The 22014-nt window shown below is 52.3% G+C and overlaps 1 protein-coding gene across 2 annotated transcripts in view; it reads right to left on the bottom strand.

Moving 5' to 3' along the window:
• LOC146076064 (C-type lectin domain family 10 member A-like) overlaps positions 1 to 22014 on the bottom strand; it is a 155453-nt gene that overhangs the window by 46518 nt on the left and 86921 nt on the right. For both annotated transcript variants that reach the window (XM_083185886.1, XM_083185887.1), the window contains 2 exons: positions 11702 to 11797; positions 11564 to 11623 (listed from right to left, as the gene is read on the bottom strand). In XM_083185886.1, coding sequence (XP_083042012.1) covers positions 11564 to 11623; positions 11702 to 11797 — 156 coding nt within the window. The remainder of the gene's footprint in view (positions 1 to 11563; positions 11624 to 11701; positions 11798 to 22014) is intronic.

Genomic DNA, 22014 nt, shown 5'->3' with positions numbered 1-22014 from the left:
GTTCCGAGTGTGTCACTCCCAGTAGAGATCCATCTGCCCTTGCCTTCGGGCATGAGGACCCATCTGCCCTTGCCTCCGGGCATGAGGACCTATGTGCCACGGCCTCCGGGCCTGTCTCCGTGGCCTCCGGGCCTGTCTCCGTGGCCTCCGTGCCTGTCTCCGTGGCCTCCGGGCCTGTCTCCACGGCCTCCGGGCCAGTCTCCGCGGCCTCCGGGCCAGTCTCCGCGGCCTCCGGGCCAGTCTCCGCGGCCTCCGGGCCAGTCTCCGCGGCCTCCGGGCCTGCCTCCAAGGTCTCCGGGTCTTCCTCCGCAGCCTCCGGACCTGTCTCCAGTACCATCAGGGTCTCTAAGGTTCCAATGCCTGCCATTCAGGAAGACTTACCTGCCGTGCTGGAAGTCCCTACCCTACCCGAACTGTCCTCCCAGTCCATTCTTCAGGGGAATCCAGTTCAATTAGATCCATCTAAAGAGCCTCGGTTCGTCCAATTTGATGGAAATCTCACCCATTTCCAAGCCCTAGCAGACTATTATTTAGATGCTATGAACTCTGATCCATCCTCTGGGGTTAATTTGGCAAACATTGTCAAGTACTTAGTGTTGTCATTCAAGGGAGAAGCTATGGAGTGGGTTAGTCCACTCATTGAGACTCATGATCCCAGGCTAAAAGACCTAATTTCTTTTTCCAGGGCTGTGGTTGAAAGATTTGGACCCAAGACTCCTGGTGAGAGGTCTATCCTTGCCGCACCTGAGGTCAGTCAGAGTGGTGAGTCATCTAGACTACATTCTAAAATTCCCAGAGCATCTTCAAAAAAATTTTTGAGACCAGATTCCTTGAATTTAAGAGGTGGAGTTATATGTGTAGGTTCTTCCAAGTTGGTGGTGGATCCTCATGAACTCCCTACACTGATCATGGACAAGGATTCAAGTTCAGAGTGTGGCTCAGATCATGATGTCACTGCTTTGTTGGGACGTCCAATATTCTCTACTGCCCGTTTTGTAGAACCAAAGGCCACATCTCAATCAACCAAATCCAAACGATCTTCCAAAAAGACGAAGCACCGCAGACGACCTTGAAAGTATCCATGTGGGGTGTTCGGAGCCCACCCCTAGAGGGGAGGGTAATGTCACAACATTCAGTTATTGTATTGTTTCTTACCTGGTTTGTGGCTTCTCCTGTCTGTTCAGCCTGCTCCATGCTGCAAGGAAAGTCTGTGTGATCTGAGCTCTGCTGATTAGTTGCAACACCTGGTAACTCTCTCCTGCAGGAGAGTTCAGTGTGAACTGACCATGCTCAGCCTTCATTGATTAGGGCACCTGTGAGTAATTAGCTCCCTGTGCTTCCTATAAAAAGGCAGTCTCTGGCAGACAGAGGCTGCCAGAGTATAGGTTCACACCAGCTCCAGCGTCCTTGTGCTTAGTATAATTCCAGTTTCCTGATTACCATATTTGACCCCGGCTTGTTCCTGACTATTCTCCTGCCTGATCCTTTGGTACCGTATCCAGTGACTCTGTGTATGACCCAGCTTGCCGTTTGACTATTCTTCAGCCTTATCCCAGTGTACCGCGAACTGTGCTTCCAGTGTATGACCCGGCCTGTCCTTGGATACTCCCTTGCCTTTCCCTTGTGTTCCTACTTGCCCGCACTGATACCAACTCGGCTAGACGACCACGATTCCATATTTCACAAGCTACCGCCACTCATACGGGGAACCTGACCAGGGGGCCGCGACCGACGTGTCGGGTGCCGCAGAAGCCCATATCCCGCTTGGAGGGGTCACTGGCAGAAAACCCCCGGCACGGTTAGACTCCGCGCCCCTGTGTCAGGTCTAGCCAATCCCCGAGTGGTAGTGCACCCCAAGTTTGTGACAAAGGGGAAGTAAGTAGTCTGACCATTATACGTGGCAGGTGGGAGTGTTGGGTAAGAGATAGAAGGGGTAGTAAGTAGTCTGACCATTATACGTGGTAGGTGGGAGTGTTGGGTAAGAGATAGAAGGGGTAGTAAGTAGTCTGACCATTATACGTGGTAGGTGGGAGTGTTGGGTAAAAGATGGAAGGGGTAGTAAGTAGTCTGACCATTATACGTGGCAGGTGGGAGTGTTGGGTAAGAGATGGAAGGGGTAGTAAGTAGTCTGACCATTTTACGTGGCAGGTGGGAGTGTTGGGTAATTGATGGAAGGGGAAGTAAGTAGTCTGACCATTATACGTGGCAGGTGGGAGTGTTGGATAAGAGATAGAAGGGGTAGTAAGTAGTCTGACCATAATACGTGGCAGGTGGGAGTGTTGGGTAAGAGATAAAAGGGGTAGTAAGTAGTCTGACCATTATACGTGGCAGGTAGGAGTGTTGGGTAAGAGATAGAAGGGATAGTAAGTAGTTTGACCATTATACGTGGCAGGAGGGAGTGTTGGGTAAGAGATAGAAGGGGTAGTAAGTAGTCTGACCATTATACGTGGCAGGTGGGAGTGTTGGGTAAGAGATGAAAGGGGCAATAAGTAGTCTGACCATTATACGTGGCAGGTGGGAGTGTTGGGTAAGAGAAAGAAGGGGCAATAAGTAGTTTGACCATTATACGTGGCAGGAGGGAGTGTTGGGTAAGAGATAGAAGGGGTAGTAAGTAGTCTGACCATTATACGTGGCAGGTGGGAGTGTGGGGTAAGAGATGGATGGGGCAATAAGTAGTTTGACCATTATACGTGGCAGGAGGGAGTGTTGGGTAAGAGATAGAAGGGGTAGTAAGTAGTCTGACCATTATACATGGCATGTGGGAGTGATGGGTAAGAGATAGAAGGGGTAGTAAGTAGTCTGACCATTATATGTGGCAGGAGGGAGTGTTGGGTAAGAGATAGAAGGGGTAGTAAGTAGTCTGACCATTATACGTGGCAGGAGGGAGTGTTGGGTAAGAGATAGAAGGGGTAGTAAGTAGTCTGACCATTATACGTGGCAGGAGGGAGTGTTGGGTAAGAGATAGAAGGGGTAGTAAGTAGTCTGACCATTATACGTGGCAGGAGGGAGTGTTAAGTAAGATATGGAAGGGGTAGTAAGTAGTCTGACCATTATATGTGGCAGGTGGGAGTGTTGTGTAAGAGATGGAAGGGGTAGTAAGTAGTCTGACCATTATACGTGGCAGGTGGGAGTGTTGGGTAAGAGATATAAGGGGCAGTAAGTAGTCTGATCATTATACGTGGCAGGTGGGAGTGTTGGGTAAGAGATGAAAGGGGTAGTAAGTAGTTTGACCATTATACGTGGCAGGTGGGAGTGTTGGGTAAGAGATAGAAGGGGTAGTAAGTAGTCTGACCATTATACGTGGCAGGTGGGAGTGTTGGGTAAGAGATAGAAGGGGTAGTAAGTTGTCTGACCATTATACGTGGCAGGTGGGAGTGTGGGGTAATTGATGGAAGGGGAAGTAAGTAGTCTGACCATTATACGTGGCAGGTTGGAGTGTTGGGTAAGAGATAGAAGGGGTAGTAAGTAGTCTGACCATTATACGTGGTAGGTGGGAGTGTTGGGTAAGAGATAGAAGGGGTAGTAAGTAGTCTGACCATTATACGTGGTAGGTGGGAGTGTTGGGTAAAAGATGGAAGGGGTAGTAAGTAGTCTGACCATTATACGTGGCAGGTGGGAGTGTTGGGTAAGAGATGGAAGGGGTAGTAAGTAGTCTGACCATTTTACGTGGCAGGTGGGAGTGTTGGGTAATTGATGGAAGGGGAAGTAAGTAGTCTGACTATTATACGTGGCAGGTGGGAGTGTTGGATAAGAGATAGAAGGGGTAGTAAGTAGTCTGACCATAATACGTGGCAGGTGGGAGTGTTGGGTAAGAGATAAAAGGGGTAGTAAGGAGTCTGACCATTATACGTGGCAGGAGGGAGTGTTGGGTAAGAGATAGTAGGGGTAGTAAGTAGTCTGACCATTATACATGGCAGGTAGGAGTGTTGGGTAAGAGATAGAAGGGGCAGTAAGTAGTCTGACCATTATACGTGGCAGGAGGGAGTGTTGGGTAAGAGATAGAAGGGGCAGTAAGTAGTCTGACCATTATACGTGGCAGGTGGGAGTGTTGGGTAAGAGATAGAAGGGGTAGTAAGTAGTCTGACCATTATACGTGGCAGGTGGGAGTGTTGGGTAAGAGATAGAAGGGGTAGTAAGTAGTCTGACCATTATACGTGGCAGGTGGGAGTGTTGGGTAAGAGACGGAAGGGGTAGTAAGTAGTCTGACCATTATACGTGGCAGGTGGGAGTGTTGTGTAAGAGATAGAAGGGGTAGTAAGTAGTCTGACCATTATACGTGGCAGGAGGGAGTGTTGGGTAAGAGATAGAAGGGGCAGTAAGTAGTCTGACCATTATACGTGGCAGGAGGGAGTGTTGGGTAAGAGATAGAAGGGGCAGTAAGTAGTCTGACCATTATACGTGGCAGGTGGGAGTGTTGGGTAAGAGGTGGAAGGGGTAGTAAGTAGTCTGACCATTATACGTGGCAGGTGGGAGTGTTGGGTAAGAGATAGAAGGGGTAGTAAGTAGTCTGACCATTATACGTGGCAGGTGGGAGTGTTGGGTAAGAGATGGAAGGGGTAGTAAGTAGTCTGACCATTATACGTGGCAGGTGGGAGTGTTGGGTAAGAGATAGAAGGGGTAGTAAGTAGTCTGACCATTATACGTGGCAGGAGGGAGTGTTGGGTAAGAGATAGAAGGGGTAGTAAGTAGTCTGACCATTATACGTGGCAGGTAGGAGTGTTGGGTAAGAGATAGAAGGGATAGTAAGTAGTTTGACCATTATACGTGGCAGGAGGGAGTGTTGGGTAAGAGATAGAAGGGGCAATAAGTAGTCTGACCATTATACGTGGCAGGTGGGAGTGTTGGGTAAGAGATAGAAGGGGCAATAAGTAGTTTGACCATTATACGTGGCAGGTGGGAGTGTTGGGTAAGAGATGGAAGGGGCAATAAGTAGTCTGACCATTATACGTGGCAGGTGGGAGTGTTGGGTAAGAGATGGAAGGGGCAATAAGTAGTTTGACCATTATACGTGGCAGGAGGGAGTGTTGGGTAAGAGATAGAAGGGGTAGTAAGTAGTCTGACCATTATACGTGGCAGGTGGGAGTGTGGGGTAAGAGATGGAAGGGGCAATAAGTAGTTTGACCATTATACGTGGCAGGAGGGAGTGTTGGGTAAGAGATAGAAGGGGTAGTAAGTAGTCTGACCATTATACATGGCATGTGGGAGTGATGGGTAAGAGATAGAAGGGGTAGTAAGTAGTCTGACCATTATACGTGGCAGGAGGGAGTGTTGGGTAAGAGATAGAAGGGGTAGTAAGTAGTCTGACCATTATACGTGGCAGGAGGGAGTGTTGGGTAAGAGATAGAAGGGGTAGTAAGTAGTCTGACCATTATACGTGGCAGGAGGGAGTGTTGGGTAAGAGATAGAAGGGGTAGTAAGTAGTCTGACCATTATACGTGGCAGGAGGGAGTGTTAAGTAAGATATGGAAGGGGTAGTAAGTAGTCTGACCATTATACGTGGCAGGTGGGAGTGTTGGGTAAGAGATGGAAGGGGTAGTAAGTAGTCTGACCATTATACATGGCAGGTGGGAGTGTTGGGTAAGAGATAGAAGGGGTAGTAAGTAGTCTGATCATTATACGTGGCAGGTGGGAGTGTTGGGTAAGAGATGGAAGGGGTAGTAAGTAGTTTGACCATTATACGTGGCAGTTGGGAGTGTTGGGTAAGAGATAGAAGGGGTAGTAAGTAGTCTGACCATTATACGTGGCAGGTGGGAGTGTTGGGTAAGAGATAGAAGGGGTAGTAAGTAGTCTGACCATTATACGTGGCAGGTGGGAGTGTGGGGTAATTGATGGAAGGGGAAGTAAGTAGTCTGACCATTATACGTGGCAGGTGGGAGTGTTGGGTAAGAGATAGAAGGGGTAGTAAGTAGTCTGACCATTATACGTGGTAGGTGGGAGTGTTGGGTAAGAGATAGAAGGGGTAGTAAGTAGTCTGACCATTATACGTGGTAGGTGGGAGTGTTGGGTAAAAGATGGAAGGGGTAGTAAGTAGTCTGACTATTATACGTGGCAGGTGGGAGTGTTGGGTAAGAGATGGAAGGGGTAGTAAGTAGTCTGACCATTTTACGTGGCAGGTGGGAGTGTTGGGTAATTGATGGAAGGGGAAGTAAGTAGTTTGACCATTATACGTGGCAGGTGGGAGTGTTGGATAAGAGATAGAAGGGGTAGTAAGTAGTCTGACCATAATACGTGGCAGGTGGGAGTGTTGGGTAAGAGATAAAAGGGGTAGTAAGGAGTCTGACCATTATACGTGGCAGGAGGGAGTGTTGGGTAAGAGATAGTAGGGGTAGTAAGTAGTCTGACCATTATACATGGCAGGTAGGAGTGTTGGGTAAGAGATAGAAGGGGTAGTAAGTAGTCTGACCATTATACGTGGCAGGTGGGAGTGTTGGGTAAGAGATAGAAGGGGTAGTAAGTAGTCTGATCATTATACGTGGCAGGTGGGAGTGTTGGGTAAGAGATGGAAGGGGTAGTAAGTAGTTTGACCATTATACGTGGCAGGTGGGAGTGTTGGGTAAGAGATAGAAGGGGTAGTAAGTAGTCTGACCATTATACGTGGCAGGTGGGAGTGTTGGGTAAGAGATAGAAGGGGTAGTAAGTAGTCTGACCATTATACGTGGCAGGTGGGAGTGTGGGGTAATTGATGGAAGGGGAAATAAGTAGTCTGACCATTATACGTGGCAGGTGGGAGTGTTGGGTAAGAGATAGAAGGGGTAGTAAGTAGTCTGACCATTATACGTGGGAGTGTTGGGTAAGAGATAGAAGGGGTAGTAAGTAGTCTGACCATTATACGTGGTAGGTGGGAGTGTTGGGTAAAAGATGGAAGGGGTAGTAAGTAGTCTGACCATTATACGTGGCAGGTGGGAGTGTTGGGTAAGAGATAGAAGGGGCAGTAAGTAGTCTGACCATTATACCTGGCAGGTGGGAGTGTTGGGTAAGAGGTGGAAGGGGTAGTAAGTAGTCTGACCATTATACGTGGCAGGTGGGAGTGTTGGGTAAGAGATGGAAGGGGAAGTAAGTAGTCTGACCATTATACATGGCAGGTAGGAGTGTGGGGTAAGAGATAGAAGGGGTAGTAAGTAGTCTGACCATTATACGTGGCAGGTGGGAGTGTTTGGTAATTGATGGAAGGGGAAGTCATTAGTCTGACCATTATACATGGCAGGTGGGAGTGTGGGGTAATTGATGAAAGGGGTAGTAAGTAGTCTGATAATTATTTGTGGCAGGTGGTAGTGTTGGGTAAGAGATAGAAGGGGTAGTAAGTAGTGTGACCACTATATGTGGTAGGTGGGAGTGTTGGGTAAGAGATGGAAGGGGTAGTAAGTAGTGTGACCATTATACGTGGTAGGTGGGAGTGTTGGGTAAGAGATGGAAGGGGCAGTAAGTAGTCTGACCATTATACGTGGCAGGTGGGAGTGTTGGGTAAGAGATAGAAGGGGTAGTAAGTAGTCTGACCATTATACGTGGCAGGTGGGAGTGTTGGGTAAGAGACGGAAGGGGTAGTAAGTAGTCTGACCATTATACGTGGCAGGTGGGAGTGTTGTGTAAGAGATAGAAGGGGTAGTAAGTAGTCTGACCATTATACGTGGCAGGAGGGAGTGTTGGGTAAGAGATAGAAGGGGCAGTAAGTAGTCTGACCATTATACGTGGCAGGAGGGAGTGTTGGGTAAGAGATAGAAGGGGCAGTAAGTAGTCTGACCATTATACGTGGCAGGTGGGAGTGTTGGGTAAGAGGTGGAAGGGGTAGTAAGTAGTCTGACCATTATACGTGGCAGGTGGGAGTGTTGGGTAAGAGATAGAAGGGGTAGTAAGTAGTCTGACCATTATACGTGGCAGGTGGGAGTGTTGGGTAAGAGATGGAAGGGGTAGTAAGTAGTCTGACCATTATACGTGGCAGGTGGGAGTGTTGGGTAAGAGATAGAAGGGGTAGTAAGTAGTCTGACCATTATACGTGGCAGGAGGGAGTGTTGGGTAAGAGATAGAAGGGGTAGTAAGTAGTCTGACCATTATACGTGGCAGGTAGGAGTGTTGGGTAAGAGATAGAAGGGATAGTAAGTAGTTTGACCATTATACGTGGCAGGAGGGAGTGTTGGGTAAGATATAGAAGGGGCAATAAGTAGTCTGACCATTATACGTGGCAGGTGGGAGTGTTGGGTAAGAGATAGAAGGGGCAATAAGTAGTTTGACCATTATACGTGGCAGGTGGGAGTGTTGGGTAAGAGATGGAAGGGGCAATAAGTAGTCTGACCATTATACGTGGCAGGTGGGAGTGTTGGGTAAGAGATGGAAGGGGCAATAAGTAGTTTGACCATTATACGTGGCAGGAGGGAGTGTTGGGTAAGAGATAGAAGGGGTAGTAAGTAGTCTGACCATTATACGTGGCAGGTGGGAGTGTGGGGTAAGAGATGGAAGGGGCAATAAGTAGTTTGACCATTATACGTGGCAGGAGGGAGTGTTGGGTAAGAGATAGAAGGGGTAGTAAGTAGTCTGACCATTATACATGGCATGTGGGAGTGATGGGTAAGAGATAGAAGGGGTAGTAAGTAGTCTGACCATTATACGTGGCAGGAGGGAGTGTTGGGTAAGAGATAGAAGGGGTAGTAAGTAGTCTGACCATTATACGTGGCAGGAGGGAGTGTTGGGTAAGAGATAGAAGGGGTAGTAAGTAGTCTGACCATTATACGTGGCAGGAGGGAGTGTTGGGTAAGAGATAGAAGGGGTAGTAAGTAGTCTGACCATTATACGTGGCAGGAGGGAGTGTTAAGTAAGATATGGAAGGGGTAGTAAGTAGTCTGACCATTATACGTGGCAGGTGGGAGTGTTGGGTAAGAGATGGAAGGGGTAGTAAGTAGTCTGACCATTATACATGGCAGGTGGGAGTGTTGGGTAAGAGATAGAAGGGGTAGTAAGTAGTCTGATCATTATACGTGGCAGGTGGGAGTGTTGGGTAAGAGATGGAAGGGGTAGTAAGTAGTTTGACCATTATACGTGGCAGTTGGGAGTGTTGGGTAAGAGATAGAAGGGGTAGTAAGTAGTCTGACCATTATACGTGGCAGGTGGGAGTGTTGGGTAAGAGATAGAAGGGGTAGTAAGTAGTCTGACCATTATACGTGGCAGGTGGGAGTGTGGGGTAATTGATGGAAGGGGAAGTAAGTAGTCTGACCATTATACGTGGCAGGTGGGAGTGTTGGGTAAGAGATAGAAGGGGTAGTAAGTAGTCTGACCATTATACGTGGTAGGTGGGAGTGTTGGGTAAGAGATAGAAGGGGTAGTAAGTAGTCTGACCATTATACGTGGTAGGTGGGAGTGTTGGGTAAAAGATGGAAGGGGTAGTAAGTAGTCTGACTATTATACGTGGCAGGTGGGAGTGTTGGGTAAGAGATGGAAGGGGTAGTAAGTAGTCTGACCATTTTACGTGGCAGGTGGGAGTGTTGGGTAATTGATGGAAGGGGAAGTAAGTAGTTTGACCATTATACGTGGCAGGTGGGAGTGTTGGATAAGAGATAGAAGGGGTAGTAAGTAGTCTGACCATAATACGTGGCAGGTGGGAGTGTTGGGTAAGAGATAAAAGGGGTAGTAAGGAGTCTGACCATTATACGTGGCAGGAGGGAGTGTTGGGTAAGAGATAGTAGGGGTAGTAAGTAGTCTGACCATTATACATGGCAGGTAGGAGTGTTGGGTAAGAGATAGAAGGGGTAGTAAGTAGTCTGACCATTATACGTGGCAGGTGGGAGTGTTGGGTAAGAGATAGAAGGGGTAGTAAGTAGTCTGATCATTATACGTGGCAGGTGGGAGTGTTGGGTAAGAGATGGAAGGGGTAGTAAGTAGTTTGACCATTATACGTGGCAGGTGGGAGTGTTGGGTAAGAGATAGAAGGGGTAGTAAGTAGTCTGACCATTATACGTGGCAGGTGGGAGTGTTGGGTAAGAGATAGAAGGGGTAGTAAGTAGTCTGACCATTATACGTGGCAGGTGGGAGTGTGGGGTAATTGATGGAAGGGGAAATAAGTAGTCTGACCATTATACGTGGCAGGTGGGAGTGTTGGGTAAGAGATAGAAGGGGTAGTAAGTAGTCTGACCATTATACGTGGGAGTGTTGGGTAAGAGATAGAAGGGGTAGTAAGTAGTCTGACCATTATACGTGGTAGGTGGGAGTGTTGGGTAAAAGATGGAAGGGGTAGTAAGTAGTCTGACCATTATACGTGGCAGGTGGGAGTGTTGGGTAAGAGATAGAAGGGGCAGTAAGTAGTCTGACCATTATACCTGGCAGGTGGGAGTGTTGGGTAAGAGGTGGAAGGGGTAGTAAGTAGTCTGACCATTATACGTGGCAGGTGGGAGTGTTGGGTAAGAGATGGAAGGGGAAGTAAGTAGTCTGACCATTATACATGGCAGGTAGGAGTGTGGGGTAAGAGATAGAAGGGGTAGTAAGTAGTCTGACCATTATACGTGGCAGGTGGGAGTGTTTGGTAATTGATGGAAGGGGAAGTCATTAGTCTGACCATTATACATGGCAGGTGGGAGTGTGGGGTAATTGATGAAAGGGGTAGTAAGTAGTCTGATAATTATTTGTGGCAGGTGGTAGTGTTGGGTAAGAGATAGAAGGGGTAGTAAGTAGTGTGACCACTATATGTGGTAGGTGGGAGTGTTGGGTAAGAGATGGAAGGGGTAGTAAGTAGTGTGACCATTATACGTGGTAGGTGGGAGTGTTGGGTAAGAGATGGAAGGGGTAGTAAGTAGTCTGACCATTATACGTGGCAGGTGGGAGTGTTGGGTAAGAGATGGAAGGGGTAGTAAGTAGTCTGACCATAATACGTGGCAGGTGGGAGTGTTGGGTAAGAGATGGAAGGGGTAGTAAGTAGTCTGACCATTATACGTGGCAGGTGGGAGTGTTGGGTAAGAGATAGAAGGGGTAGTAAGTAGTCTGATCATTATACGTGGCAGGTGGGAGTGTTGGGTAAGAGATGGAAGGGGTAGTAAGTAGTTTGACCATTATATGTGGCAGGTGGGAGTGTTGGGTAAGAGATAGAAGGGGTAGTAAGTAGTCTGACCATTATACGTGGCAGATGGGAGTGTTGGGTAAGAGATAGAAGGGGTAGTAAGTAGTCTGACCATTATACGTGGCAGATGGGAGTGTTGGGTAAGAGATAGAAGCGGTAGTAAGTAGTCTGACCATTATACGTGGCAGGTGGGAGTGTTGGGTAAGAGATAGAAGGGGTAGTAAGTAGTCTGACCATTATACGTGGCAGGTGGGAGTGTTTTGTAAGAAGTGGAAGGGATAGTAAGTAGTCTGACCATTATACGTGGCAGGTGGGAGTGTGGGGTAAGAGGTGGAAGGGGTAATAAGGAATCGGACCATCATACGTTGCAACATTGGGAGATGTGGTCCTATATCCCAGATCACACTGACCATTACACGTGGCTGCAGTGGGATACGTAGTCCTATATCCCAGCCCACAGTGACCACAGGTCCAAGTTCCATCCCTTGTCGCCCATCGTTCTCCCATTATAACTCCACCATCTCTCACCATTAGACTTGTCCTTAATTGCTGCCTCCATGGCCTTGAGCTTCTCCTGTATTCCGGTTCCTGTGGGCAGGAAATAGTAACAGGGTAAGAAGATTAAGCCCAGAATCGGTCCTGCCCGCCCCCTGTGGGGTCACTCACCCTCCTGGGACAGATGATCCGTTATTGAGGTGAAATTTGCACTCAGACTTCCCAGCCCGGAACTGAAGCTCTGCTCTGTCCGGTTCACCCCATTGTCTATGGTGGAAAGCAAGACAACACTTACAGTTCTCCTTACACATTATCTGAGCCACCAATAGAATAAGTACAGTACAAACACTACACAACAGCGCTGTAGGACAAATACCAGGGGCATGTACCCTAGAGGAGCACTCAGTGGTGAGTAATGGGGGTGTAATAAATCCAGCACTCAGTGACCCTGTACCCAGCGTATGGGTTATACTTATAGGGAGCAGGAGACCGGGAGCACCGGTGACATAGATAGTGATAGGGAGCAGGAGACCAGGAGCACCGGTGACATAGTGATAGGGAGCAGGAGACCAGGAGCACCGATGACATAGATAGTGATAGGGAGCAGGAGACCAGGAGCACCGGTGACATAGATAGTGATAGGGAGCAGGAGACCAGGAGCACCGGTGACATAGATAGTGATAGGGAGCAGGAGACCAGGAGCACCGGTGACATAGATAGTGATAGGGAGCAGGTGACCAGGAGCACCGGTGACATAGACAGTGATAGGGAGCAGGAGACCAGGAGCACCGGTGACGTAGATAGTGATAGGGAGCAGGAGACTAGGAGCACCGGTGACATAGATAGTGATAGGGAGCAGGAGACCAGGAGCACCGGTGACATAGATAGTGATAGGGAGCAGGAGACCAGGAGCACCGGTGACATAGATAGTGATAGGGAGCAGGAGACCAGGAGCACCGGTGACATAGATAGTGATAGGGAGCAGGAGACCAGGAGCACCGGTGACATAGACAGCGATAGGGAGCAGGAGACCAGGAGCACCGGTGACATAGACAGCGATAGGGAGCAGGAGACCAGGAGCACCGGTGACATAGAAAGCGATAGGGAGCAGGAGACCAGGAGCACCGGTGACATAGACAGCGATAGGGAGCAGGAGACCAGGAGCACCGGTGACATAGATAGCGATAGGGAGCAGGAGACCAGGAGCACCGGTGACATAGATAGCGATAGGGAGCAGGAGACCAGGAGCACCGGTGACATAGATAGCTATAGGGAGCAGGAGACCAGGAGCACCGGTGACATAGATAGCGATAGGGAGCAGGAGACCAGGAGCACCGGTGACATAGATAGCGATAGGGAGCAGGAGACCAGGAGCACTGGTGACATAGATAGCGATAGGGAGCAGGAGACCAGGAACACCGGTGACATAGATAGCGATAGGGAGCAGGAGACCAGGAGCACCAGTGACATAGACAGTGATAGGGAGCAGGAGAAAAGGAGCACCGGTGACATAGATAGTGATAGGGAGCAGGAGACCAGGAGCACCGGTGACATAGACAGTGATAGGGAGCAGGAGACCAGGAGCACCGGTGACATAGACAGTGATAGGGAGCAGGAGACTAGGATCAATGGTGACATAGATAGTGATAGGGAGCAGGAGACCAGGAGCACCGGTGACATAGATAGCGATAGGGAGCAGGAGACCAGGAGCACCGGTGACATAGATAGTGATAGGGAGCAGGAGACCAGGAGCACCGGTGACATAGACAGTGATAGGGAGCAGGAGACCAGGAGCACCGGTGACATAGACAGTGATAGGGAGCAGGAGACTAGGATCAATGGTGACATAGATAGTGATAGGGAGCAGGAGACCAGAAGCACCGGTGACATAGACAGTTATATGGAGAAGGACAGAGTAGGAGAGGACCAGGAGATGGGCACCAGCAGTAAGTATTGCTTGTAGCATGGAGAAAGGAGTGACGGGACAGAGCGGAGGAGGTAAAATGAGCAAGAAATGATGAGCGCACGAAGGAGAGTTGTGGTAGAACCTGGGACAGAGCAAAAGTGGATTGTGGAAATGCCCCTGAACTGGAAGCAGCAAGACTGAGAGATGCCTGAATGTGGGGAGCAGAGGTGAGGAGGACATCGAATTATGTGGACTTGGACAACAGAAGTGAGGGTGATGTCATCAACACTGTGAGGGGTGGTTTGGGTTACCTGGGAGGGCAGAAGACATTGAGATTGTTCTTGGCCATATTAAGTGTGAGTGAGCTCTAGGACATGAGATGGCAGAAGGTGGTGAGGGATGCTAGAGATGATGGAAGGAGAGTGTCTAGAGATGCAGAGTGATAAGTGAATGGGTCCTAGTAGAAATCCTTGGGAGATGCCAGGAGTAAATCACTAGGAGGTGGTAGAGAATGATAATGGGGTAGGAGAAGAACCACGAGCGAGTTACAGCAGCTGATGGAGAGGAGGAACCTCGGGAGGACAGAGTCATGGTGACTGATGGAGTGGAGGAACCTCGGGAGGACAGAGTCACAGTGTCTGATGGAGAGGAGGAAGCCCAGGAGGACAGAGTCACAGTGACTGATGGAGAGGAGGAGCATAGGAGAACAGAGTCACGGTGACTGATGGAGAGGAGGAACATAGGAGAACAGAGTCACGGTGACTGATGGAGAGGAGGAGCATAGGAGAACAGAGTCACGGTGACTGATGGAGAGGAGGAGCATAGGAGAACAGAGTCACGGTGACTGATGGAGAGGAGGAGCATAGGAGAACAGAGTCACGGTGACTGATGGAGAGGAGGAGCATAGGAGAACAGAGTCACGGTGACTGATGGAGAGGAGGAGCATAGGAGAACAGAGTCACGGTGACTGATGGAGAGGAGGAGCATAGGAGAACAGAGTCACGGTGACTGATGGAGAGGAGGAGCATAGGAGAACAGAGTCACAGTGACTGATGGAGAGGAGGAGCATAGGAGAACAGAGTCACGGTGACTGATGGAGAGGAGGAGCATAGGAGAACAGAGTCACGGTGACTGATGAAGAGGAGGAGCATAGGAGAACAGAGTCACGGTGACTGATGAAGAGGAGGAGCATAGGAGAACAGAGTCACGGTGACTAATGGAGAGGAGGTAGCTTAGGAGGACAGGATAGTTGGCGAGTGACAATCAACCAGGATGATTACAGAAATGTGATCACAGCTCATATTTGGTGATTGTAGTTTCTGTGGGTTGGGTGGGCAGACACCAGACTGAAGACGGTCAGTATCGAGTTGGATTTAAGGAATTTGGTGAGGTGCAGGGGAGCAGTAGTTAGGTGTTCTTAGCAAGAAATTTAGCAGATGAGAGTTACCCGCAGGATGCACAGAGGACAGGGAGCAGTACGCACAGAGGTCGGGGAGCTGAACGCACAGTGGCCGGGGAGCTGAACGCACAGTGGCCGGGGAGCTGAACTCACAGTGGCCGGGGAGCAGTACGCACAGTGGCCGGGGAGCAGTACGCACAGTGGCCGGGGAGCAATAGGCACAGTGGCCGGGGAGCAGTACGTACAGAGGCCGGGGAGCAGTACGTACAGAGGCCGGGAGCAGTACATACAGAGGCCGAGGAGCAGTACGTACAGAGGCCGGGGAGCAGTACGTACAGAGGCCGGGAGCAGTACGTACAGAGGCCGGGGAGCAGTACGTACAGAGGCCGGGGAGTATACATACAGAGGCCGGGGAGCAGTACGTACAGAGGCCGGGGAGCAGTACGTACAGAGGCCGGGGAGTATACGTACAGAGGCCGGGGAGCAGTACGTACAGAGGCCGGGGAGCAGGATGTACAGAGGCCGGGGAGCAGTACGTACAGAGGCCGGGGAGCAGTACGTACAGAGGCCGGGAGCAGTACGTACAGAGGCCGAGGAGCAGGATGTACAGAGGCCGGGGAGCAGTACGTACAGAGGCCGGGAGCAGTACGTACAGAGGCCGAGGAGCAGGATGTACAGAGGCCGGGAGCAGTACGTACAGAGGCCGGGGAGCAGTACGTACAGAGGCCGGGGAGCAGGATGTACAGAGGCCGGGGAGCAGGATATACAGAGGCCGTGAAGCAGGAAGTACAGAGACCTGGGAGCAGGATGTACAGAGGCCGAGAAGCAGGACATATAGAGGCTGGGAAGCTGAACATACAGAGGCTGGGGCGCAGGAAGTACAGAGGCCAGGGAGCTGAAGGTACAGAAGCAAGGGAGCAGGATGTACAGAGGCCGGGGAGCTGAACATACAGAGGCTGAGTAGCAGGACGTATAGAGGCCGGGGAGCTGAACGTACAGATGCCGGGAAAAAGGACAGCAGAGCAGAACATACAGAGGCAGGGTAGTAGGACGTATAGAGGCAGGGGAGCAGGACGTACAGAGGCCGGGGAGCAGTATGTACAGAGGCCGGGGAGCAGGATGTACAGAGGCCGGGGAGCAGTACGTACAGAGGCCGGGGAGCAGTACGTACAGAGGCCGGGAGCAGTACGTACAGAGGCCGAGGAGCAGGATGTACAGAGGCCGGGGAGCAGTACGTACAGAGGCCGGGAGCAGTACGTACAGAGGCCGAGGAGCAGGATGTACAGAGGCCGGGAGCAGTACGTACAGAGGCCGGGGAGCAGTACGTACAGAGGCCGGGGAGCAGGATGTACAGAGGCCGGGGAGCAGGATATACAGAGGCCGTGAAGCAGGAAGTACAGAGACCTGGGAGCAGGATGTACAGAGGCCGAGAAGCAGGACATATAGAGGCTGGGAAGCTGAACATACAGAGGCTGGGGCGCAGGAAGTACAGAGGCCAGGGAGCTGAAGGTACAGAAGCAAGGGAGCAGGATGTACAGAGGCCGGGGAGCTGAACATACAGAGGCTGAGTAGCAGGACGTATAGAGGCCGGGGAGCTGAACGTACAGATGCCGGGAAAAAGAACAGCAGAGCAGAACATACAGAGGCAGGGTAGTAGGACGTATAGAGGCAGGGGAGCAGGACGTACAGAGGCCGGGGAGCAGTATGTACAAAGGCTAGGGAGCTGAACATACAGAGGTTGAGTAGCAGGACGTACAGAGGCCAGGGAGCTGAACGTACAGAAGCAGGGGTGCAGGATGTACAGAGGCCGGGGAGCTGAACATACAGAGGCTGAGTAGCAGGACGGGGAGCTGAATGTACAGAGGCTGGGGCACAGGAAGTACAGAGGCTGGGGCACAGGAAGTAAAGAGGCTTCCTGTGCAGGACGGGGAGCTGAATGTACAGAGGCTGGGGCACAGGAAGTACAGAGGCTGGGGCACAGGAAGTAAAGAGGCCGAGGAGCAGGAATTACAGACGCTGGGGAGCAGGAATTACAGACGCTGGGGAGCAGAACCTACAGATGTCGGGGAGCAGAATGTACAGAGGACGGGGAGCTGAACGTACAAAGGAAGGGGAGAAGGATTTACAGAGGCCGGGGAGCAGTACGTATGAAGGCTGGGGAGCTGAGCGTACAGAGGCCGAGTAGCAGGACGTACAGAGGCCGAGTAGCAGGACGTACAGAGGCCGGTGACTCAAACGTACAGAGGCCGGGAAACAGGACATGCAGAGGTCGGGGAGCTGAACGTACAGAGGCCGGGGAACTGGATGTACAGAGGCCGGGGAGCAGAAATTACAGACGCTGGGGAGCAGAACGTACAGATGTCGGGGAGCAGGGCATTCGGAGTCTGGGGAGCTGAACGTACAGAGGCAGGGGAGAAGGAAGTACAGCGGCCGGGTAGCAGTACGTATGAAGGCTGGGGAGCTTAATGTACAAAGGCTGAGTAGCAGGACGTACAGAGGCCGGGGAGCTGAACGTACAGAGGCAGGGGAGCAGGATGTACAGAGGCCGGGGAGCTGATCGTACAGAGGCTGGGAAGTAGGGCATACAGAGGCCGGGGAGCTGAACGTACAGAGGCTGGGAAGTAGGGCATACAGAGGCCAGGGAGCTAAACGTACAGAGGCTGGGAAGTAGGGCATACAGAGGCCGGGGAGCTGAAGGTACAGAGGCTGGGAAGTAGGGCATGCAGAGGCCAGGGAGCTAAACGTACAGAGGATGGGAAGTATGGCATACAGAGGCCGGGGAGCTGAACGTACAGAGGCTGGGAAGTAGGGCATACAGAGGCCGGGGAGCTGAAGGTACAGAGGCTGGGAAGTAGGGCATGCAGAGGCCAGGGAGCTAAACGTACAGAGGCTGGGAAGTAGGGCATACAGAGGCCGGGGATCTGAACGTACAGAGGCTGGGAAGTAGAGCATAGAGGCCAGGGAGCTGAACGTACAGAGGCTGTGAAGCAGGACATACAAAGGCCGGGGAGCTGAACATACAGAGGCTGGGAAGTAGGGCATACAGAGGCCAGGGAATAGGATGTACAGAGGCTGGGAAGTAGGGCATACAGAGGCCGGGGAGCTGAACGTACAGAGGCTGGGAATTAGGGCATACAGAGGCCGGGGAGCTGAACTTACAGAGGCTGGGAAGTAGGGCATACAGAGGCTAGGGAGCTGAACGTACAGAGGCAGGGGAGCAGGACGTACAGAGGCTGGGGAGCAGTATGTACAAAGGTTAGGGAGCTGAACATACAGAGGTTGAGTAGCAGGACGTACAGAGTCCAGAGAGCTTAACATACAGAGGCCAGGGAGCAGGACATACACAGGCCGGGGAGCAGGACATACAGAGGCCGGGAAGTAAGAAGTACAGAGGCCGGGGAGCAGGATGTACATAGGCCGGGGAGCTGAATGCACAGAGGCTGAGGAGCAGTATGTACAGAGGCCAGGGAGCTGAATGCACAGAGGCCAGGGAGCAGGAGGTACAGAGGCCGTGAAACAGGAAGTGCAGAGACCTGGGAGCAGGACGTACAGAGGCCGGAGAGCAGGGCATACAGAGGCCCGGGGAGCTGAACATACAGAGGCTGGGTAGCAGGACGTATATACAGAGGCCAGGGAGCTGAATGCACAGAGGCCGGTGGGCAGGATATACAGTGGCTGTGAAGCAGGAAGTACAGAGACCTGGGAGCAGGATGTACAGAGGCCGGGGAGCAGGCCATATGGAGTACGGGGAGCAGGACGTACAGAGGTTGGGGGCTGAACATACAGAGGCTGGGGCGCAGGAAGTACAGAGGCCAGGGAGCTGAAGGTACAGAAGTAAGGGAGCAGGATGTACAGAGGCCGGGGAGCTGAACATACAGAGGCTGAGGAGCAGGACGTATAGACGCCGGGAAACAGGACATGCAGAGGCCGGGGAGCAGGACGTACAGAGGCAGGGGAGCAGGACGTACAGAGGCAGGGGAGCAGGACGTACAGAGGCAGGGGAGCAGGACGTTCAGAGGCAGGGCAGCAGGACGTACAGAGGCAGGGGAGCAGGACGTTCAGAGGCCGGGGAGCAGGACGTACAGAGGCAGGGGAGCAGACGTACAGAGGCAGGGGAGCAGGACGTTCAGAGGCTGGGGAGCAGGACGTTCAGAGGCTAGGGAGCTGAATATACAGAGGTTGAGTAGCAGGACTTCCAGAGGCCAGGGAGATGAACGTACAGAAGCAGGGGAGCAGGATGTACAGAGGCCGGGGAGCTGAACATACAGAGGCTGAGTAGCAGGACGTATAGAGGCCGGGGAGCAGTATGTACATAGGCTGAGGAGCAGAACATACAGAGGCTGAGTAGCAGGACGTACAGAGGCCGGGGAGCTGAACGTACAGAGGCCAGGAAACAGGACATGCAGAGGTCGGGGAGCTGAACGTACATAGGCAGGGGAGAAGTATGTACAAAGGCAGATGAGCAGGACGTACAGAGGCTGAGTAGCAGGACGTACAGAGGCCGGGGAGCAGGAATTACAGACGCTGGGGAGCAGAACCTACAGGTGTCGGGGAGTAGGACGTACAGAGGTCGGGGAGCTGAATGTACAGAGGCTGGGGCACAGGAAGTACAGAGGCTGGGGCACAGGAAGTACAGAGGCCGGGGAGCAGGAATTACAGATGCTGGGGAGCAGGAATTACAGACGCTGGGGAGCAGAAACTACAAATGTCGGGGAGCAGAACGTACAGAGGCCGGGGAGCTGAACGTACAGAGGAAGGAGAGAAGGATTTACAGAGGCCGGGGAGCAGTACGTATGAAGGCTGGGGAGCTGAACGTACAGAGACCGAGTAGCAGGACGTACAGAGGCCGAGTAGCAGGACGTACAGAGGCTGGGGAGCTGAACGTACAGAGGCCGAGTAGCAGGACGTACAGAGGCCGAGTAGCAGGACGTACAGAGGTCGGGGAGCTGAACGTACAGAGGCCGGGGAACCGGATGTACAGAGGCCAGGGAGCAGAAATTACAGACGTTGAGGAACAGAACCTACAGATGTCGGGGAGCAGGGCATTCGGAGGCTGGAGAGCTGAACGTACAGAGGCCGGGGAGAAGGACGTACAGCGGCCGGGGAGCAGTACGTACAAAGGCTGAGTAGCAGTACGTACAAAGGCTGGGGAGCTGAACATACAAAGGCTGATTAGCAGGATGTACAGAGGCTGGGGAGCTGAACGTACAGAGGCAGGAGAGCAGGATGTAAAGAGGCCGGGGAGCTGATCGTACAGAGGCTGAGAAGTAGGGCATACAGAGGCCGGGGAGCTTAACGTACAGAGGCTGTGAAGCAGGACATACAGAGGCCGGGGAGCTGAATGTACAAAGGCTGGGAAGTAGGGCAGACAGAGGCCAGGGAGCTGAACGTACAGAGGCTGCGAAGCAGGACATACAGAGGCCGGGGAGCTGAAGGTACAGAGGCTGGGAAGTAGGGCATACAGAGGCCAGGGAGCTGAACGTACAGAGGCTGGGAAGTAGGGCATACAGAGGCCGGGGAGCTGAACGTACAGAGGCTGGGAAGTAGAGCATACAGAGGCCAGGGAGCTGAACATACAGAGGCTGGGAAGCAGGACATACAGAGGCCGGGGAGCTGAACGTACAGAGGCTGGGAAGTAGGGCATACAGTGGCCAGGGAGATGAACGTACAGAGGCAGGGGAGAAGGACGTACAGCGGCCGGGGAGCAGTACGTACAAAGGCTGGGGAGCTGAACATACAAAGGCTGAGTAGCAGGACGTACAGAGGCCAGGGAGCTGAACGTACAGAGGCAGGAGAGCAGGATGTAAAGAGGCCGGGGAGCTGATCGTACAGAGGCTGGGAAGCAGGGCATACAGAGGCCGGGAGCTTAACGTACAGAGGCTGTGAAGCAGGACATACAGAGGCCGGGGGGCTGAATGTACAGAGGCTGGGAAGTAGGGCAGACAGGCTGGGGAGCTGAACGTACAGACGCTGGGAAGCAGGACATACAGAGGCCGGGGAGCTGAAAGTACAGAGGCTGGGAAGTAGGGCATACAGAGGCCGGGGAGCTGAACGTACAGAGGCTGGGAAGTAGAGCATACAGAGGCCAGGGAGCTGAACATACAGAGGCTAGGAAGCAGGACATACAGAGGCCAGGAAAAGCAGGACATACAGAGGTCGGGGAGCAGAATGTACAGAGGCTGGGAAGTAGGGCATACAGAGGCCGGGGAGCTGAACGTACAGAGGCCGGGGAGCTGAACGTACAGAGGCCGGGAAGTAGGGCATAGAGGCCGGGGAGCTGAATGTACAGAGGCCGGGGAGCTGAATGTACAGAGGCCGGGGAGCTGAATGTACAGAGGCTGGGAAGTAGGGCATACAGAGGCCGGGGAGCTGAAGGTACAGAGGCTGGGAAGTAGGGCATGCAGAGGCCAGGGAGCTAAACGTACAGAGGATGGGAAGTATGGCATACAGAGGCCGGGGAGCTGAACGTACAGAGGCTGGGAAGTAGGGCATACAGAGGCCGGGGAGCTGAAGGTACAGAGGCTGGGAAGTAGGGCATGCAGAGGCCAGGGAGCTAAACGTACAGAGGCTGGGAAGTAGGGCATACAGAGGCCGGGGATCTGAACGTACAGAGGCTGGGAAGTAGAGCATAGAGGCCAGGGAGCTGAACGTACAGAGGCTGGGAAGCAGGACATACAAAGGCCGGGGAGCTGAACATACAGAGGCTGGGAAGTAGGGCATACAGAGGCCAGGGAATAGGATGTACAGAGGCTGGGAAGTAGGGCATACAGAGGCCGGGGAGCTGAACGTACAGAGGCTGGGAATTAGGGCATACAGAGGCCGGGGAGCTGAACTTACAGAGGCTGGGAAGTAGGGCATACAGAGGCTAGGGAGCTGAACGTACAGAGGCAGGGGAGCAGGACGTACAGAGGCTGGGGAGCAGTATGTACAAAGGTTAGGGAGCTGAACATACAGAGGTTGAGTAGCAGGACGTACAGAGTCCAGAGAGCTTAACATACAGAGGCCAGGGAGCAGGACATACACAGGCCGGGGAGCAGGACATACAGAGGCCGGGAAGTAAGAAGTACAGAGGCCGGGGAGCAGGATGTACATAGGCCGGGGAGCTGAATGCACAGAGGCTGAGGAGCAGTATGTACAGAGGCCAGGGAGCTGAATGCACAGAGGCCAGGGAGCAGGAGG

The sequence above is a fragment of the Crinia signifera genome, chromosome 4 (genome assembly GCF_055691185.1).
Source record: "Crinia signifera chromosome 4, ASM5569118v1, whole genome shotgun sequence".
Lineage (NCBI taxonomy): Eukaryota > Metazoa > Chordata > Amphibia > Anura > Myobatrachidae > Crinia > Crinia signifera.
The sequence above is the reverse complement of the archived record's forward strand: the minus strand, read 5'-3'. Positions and strand labels throughout refer to the sequence as shown.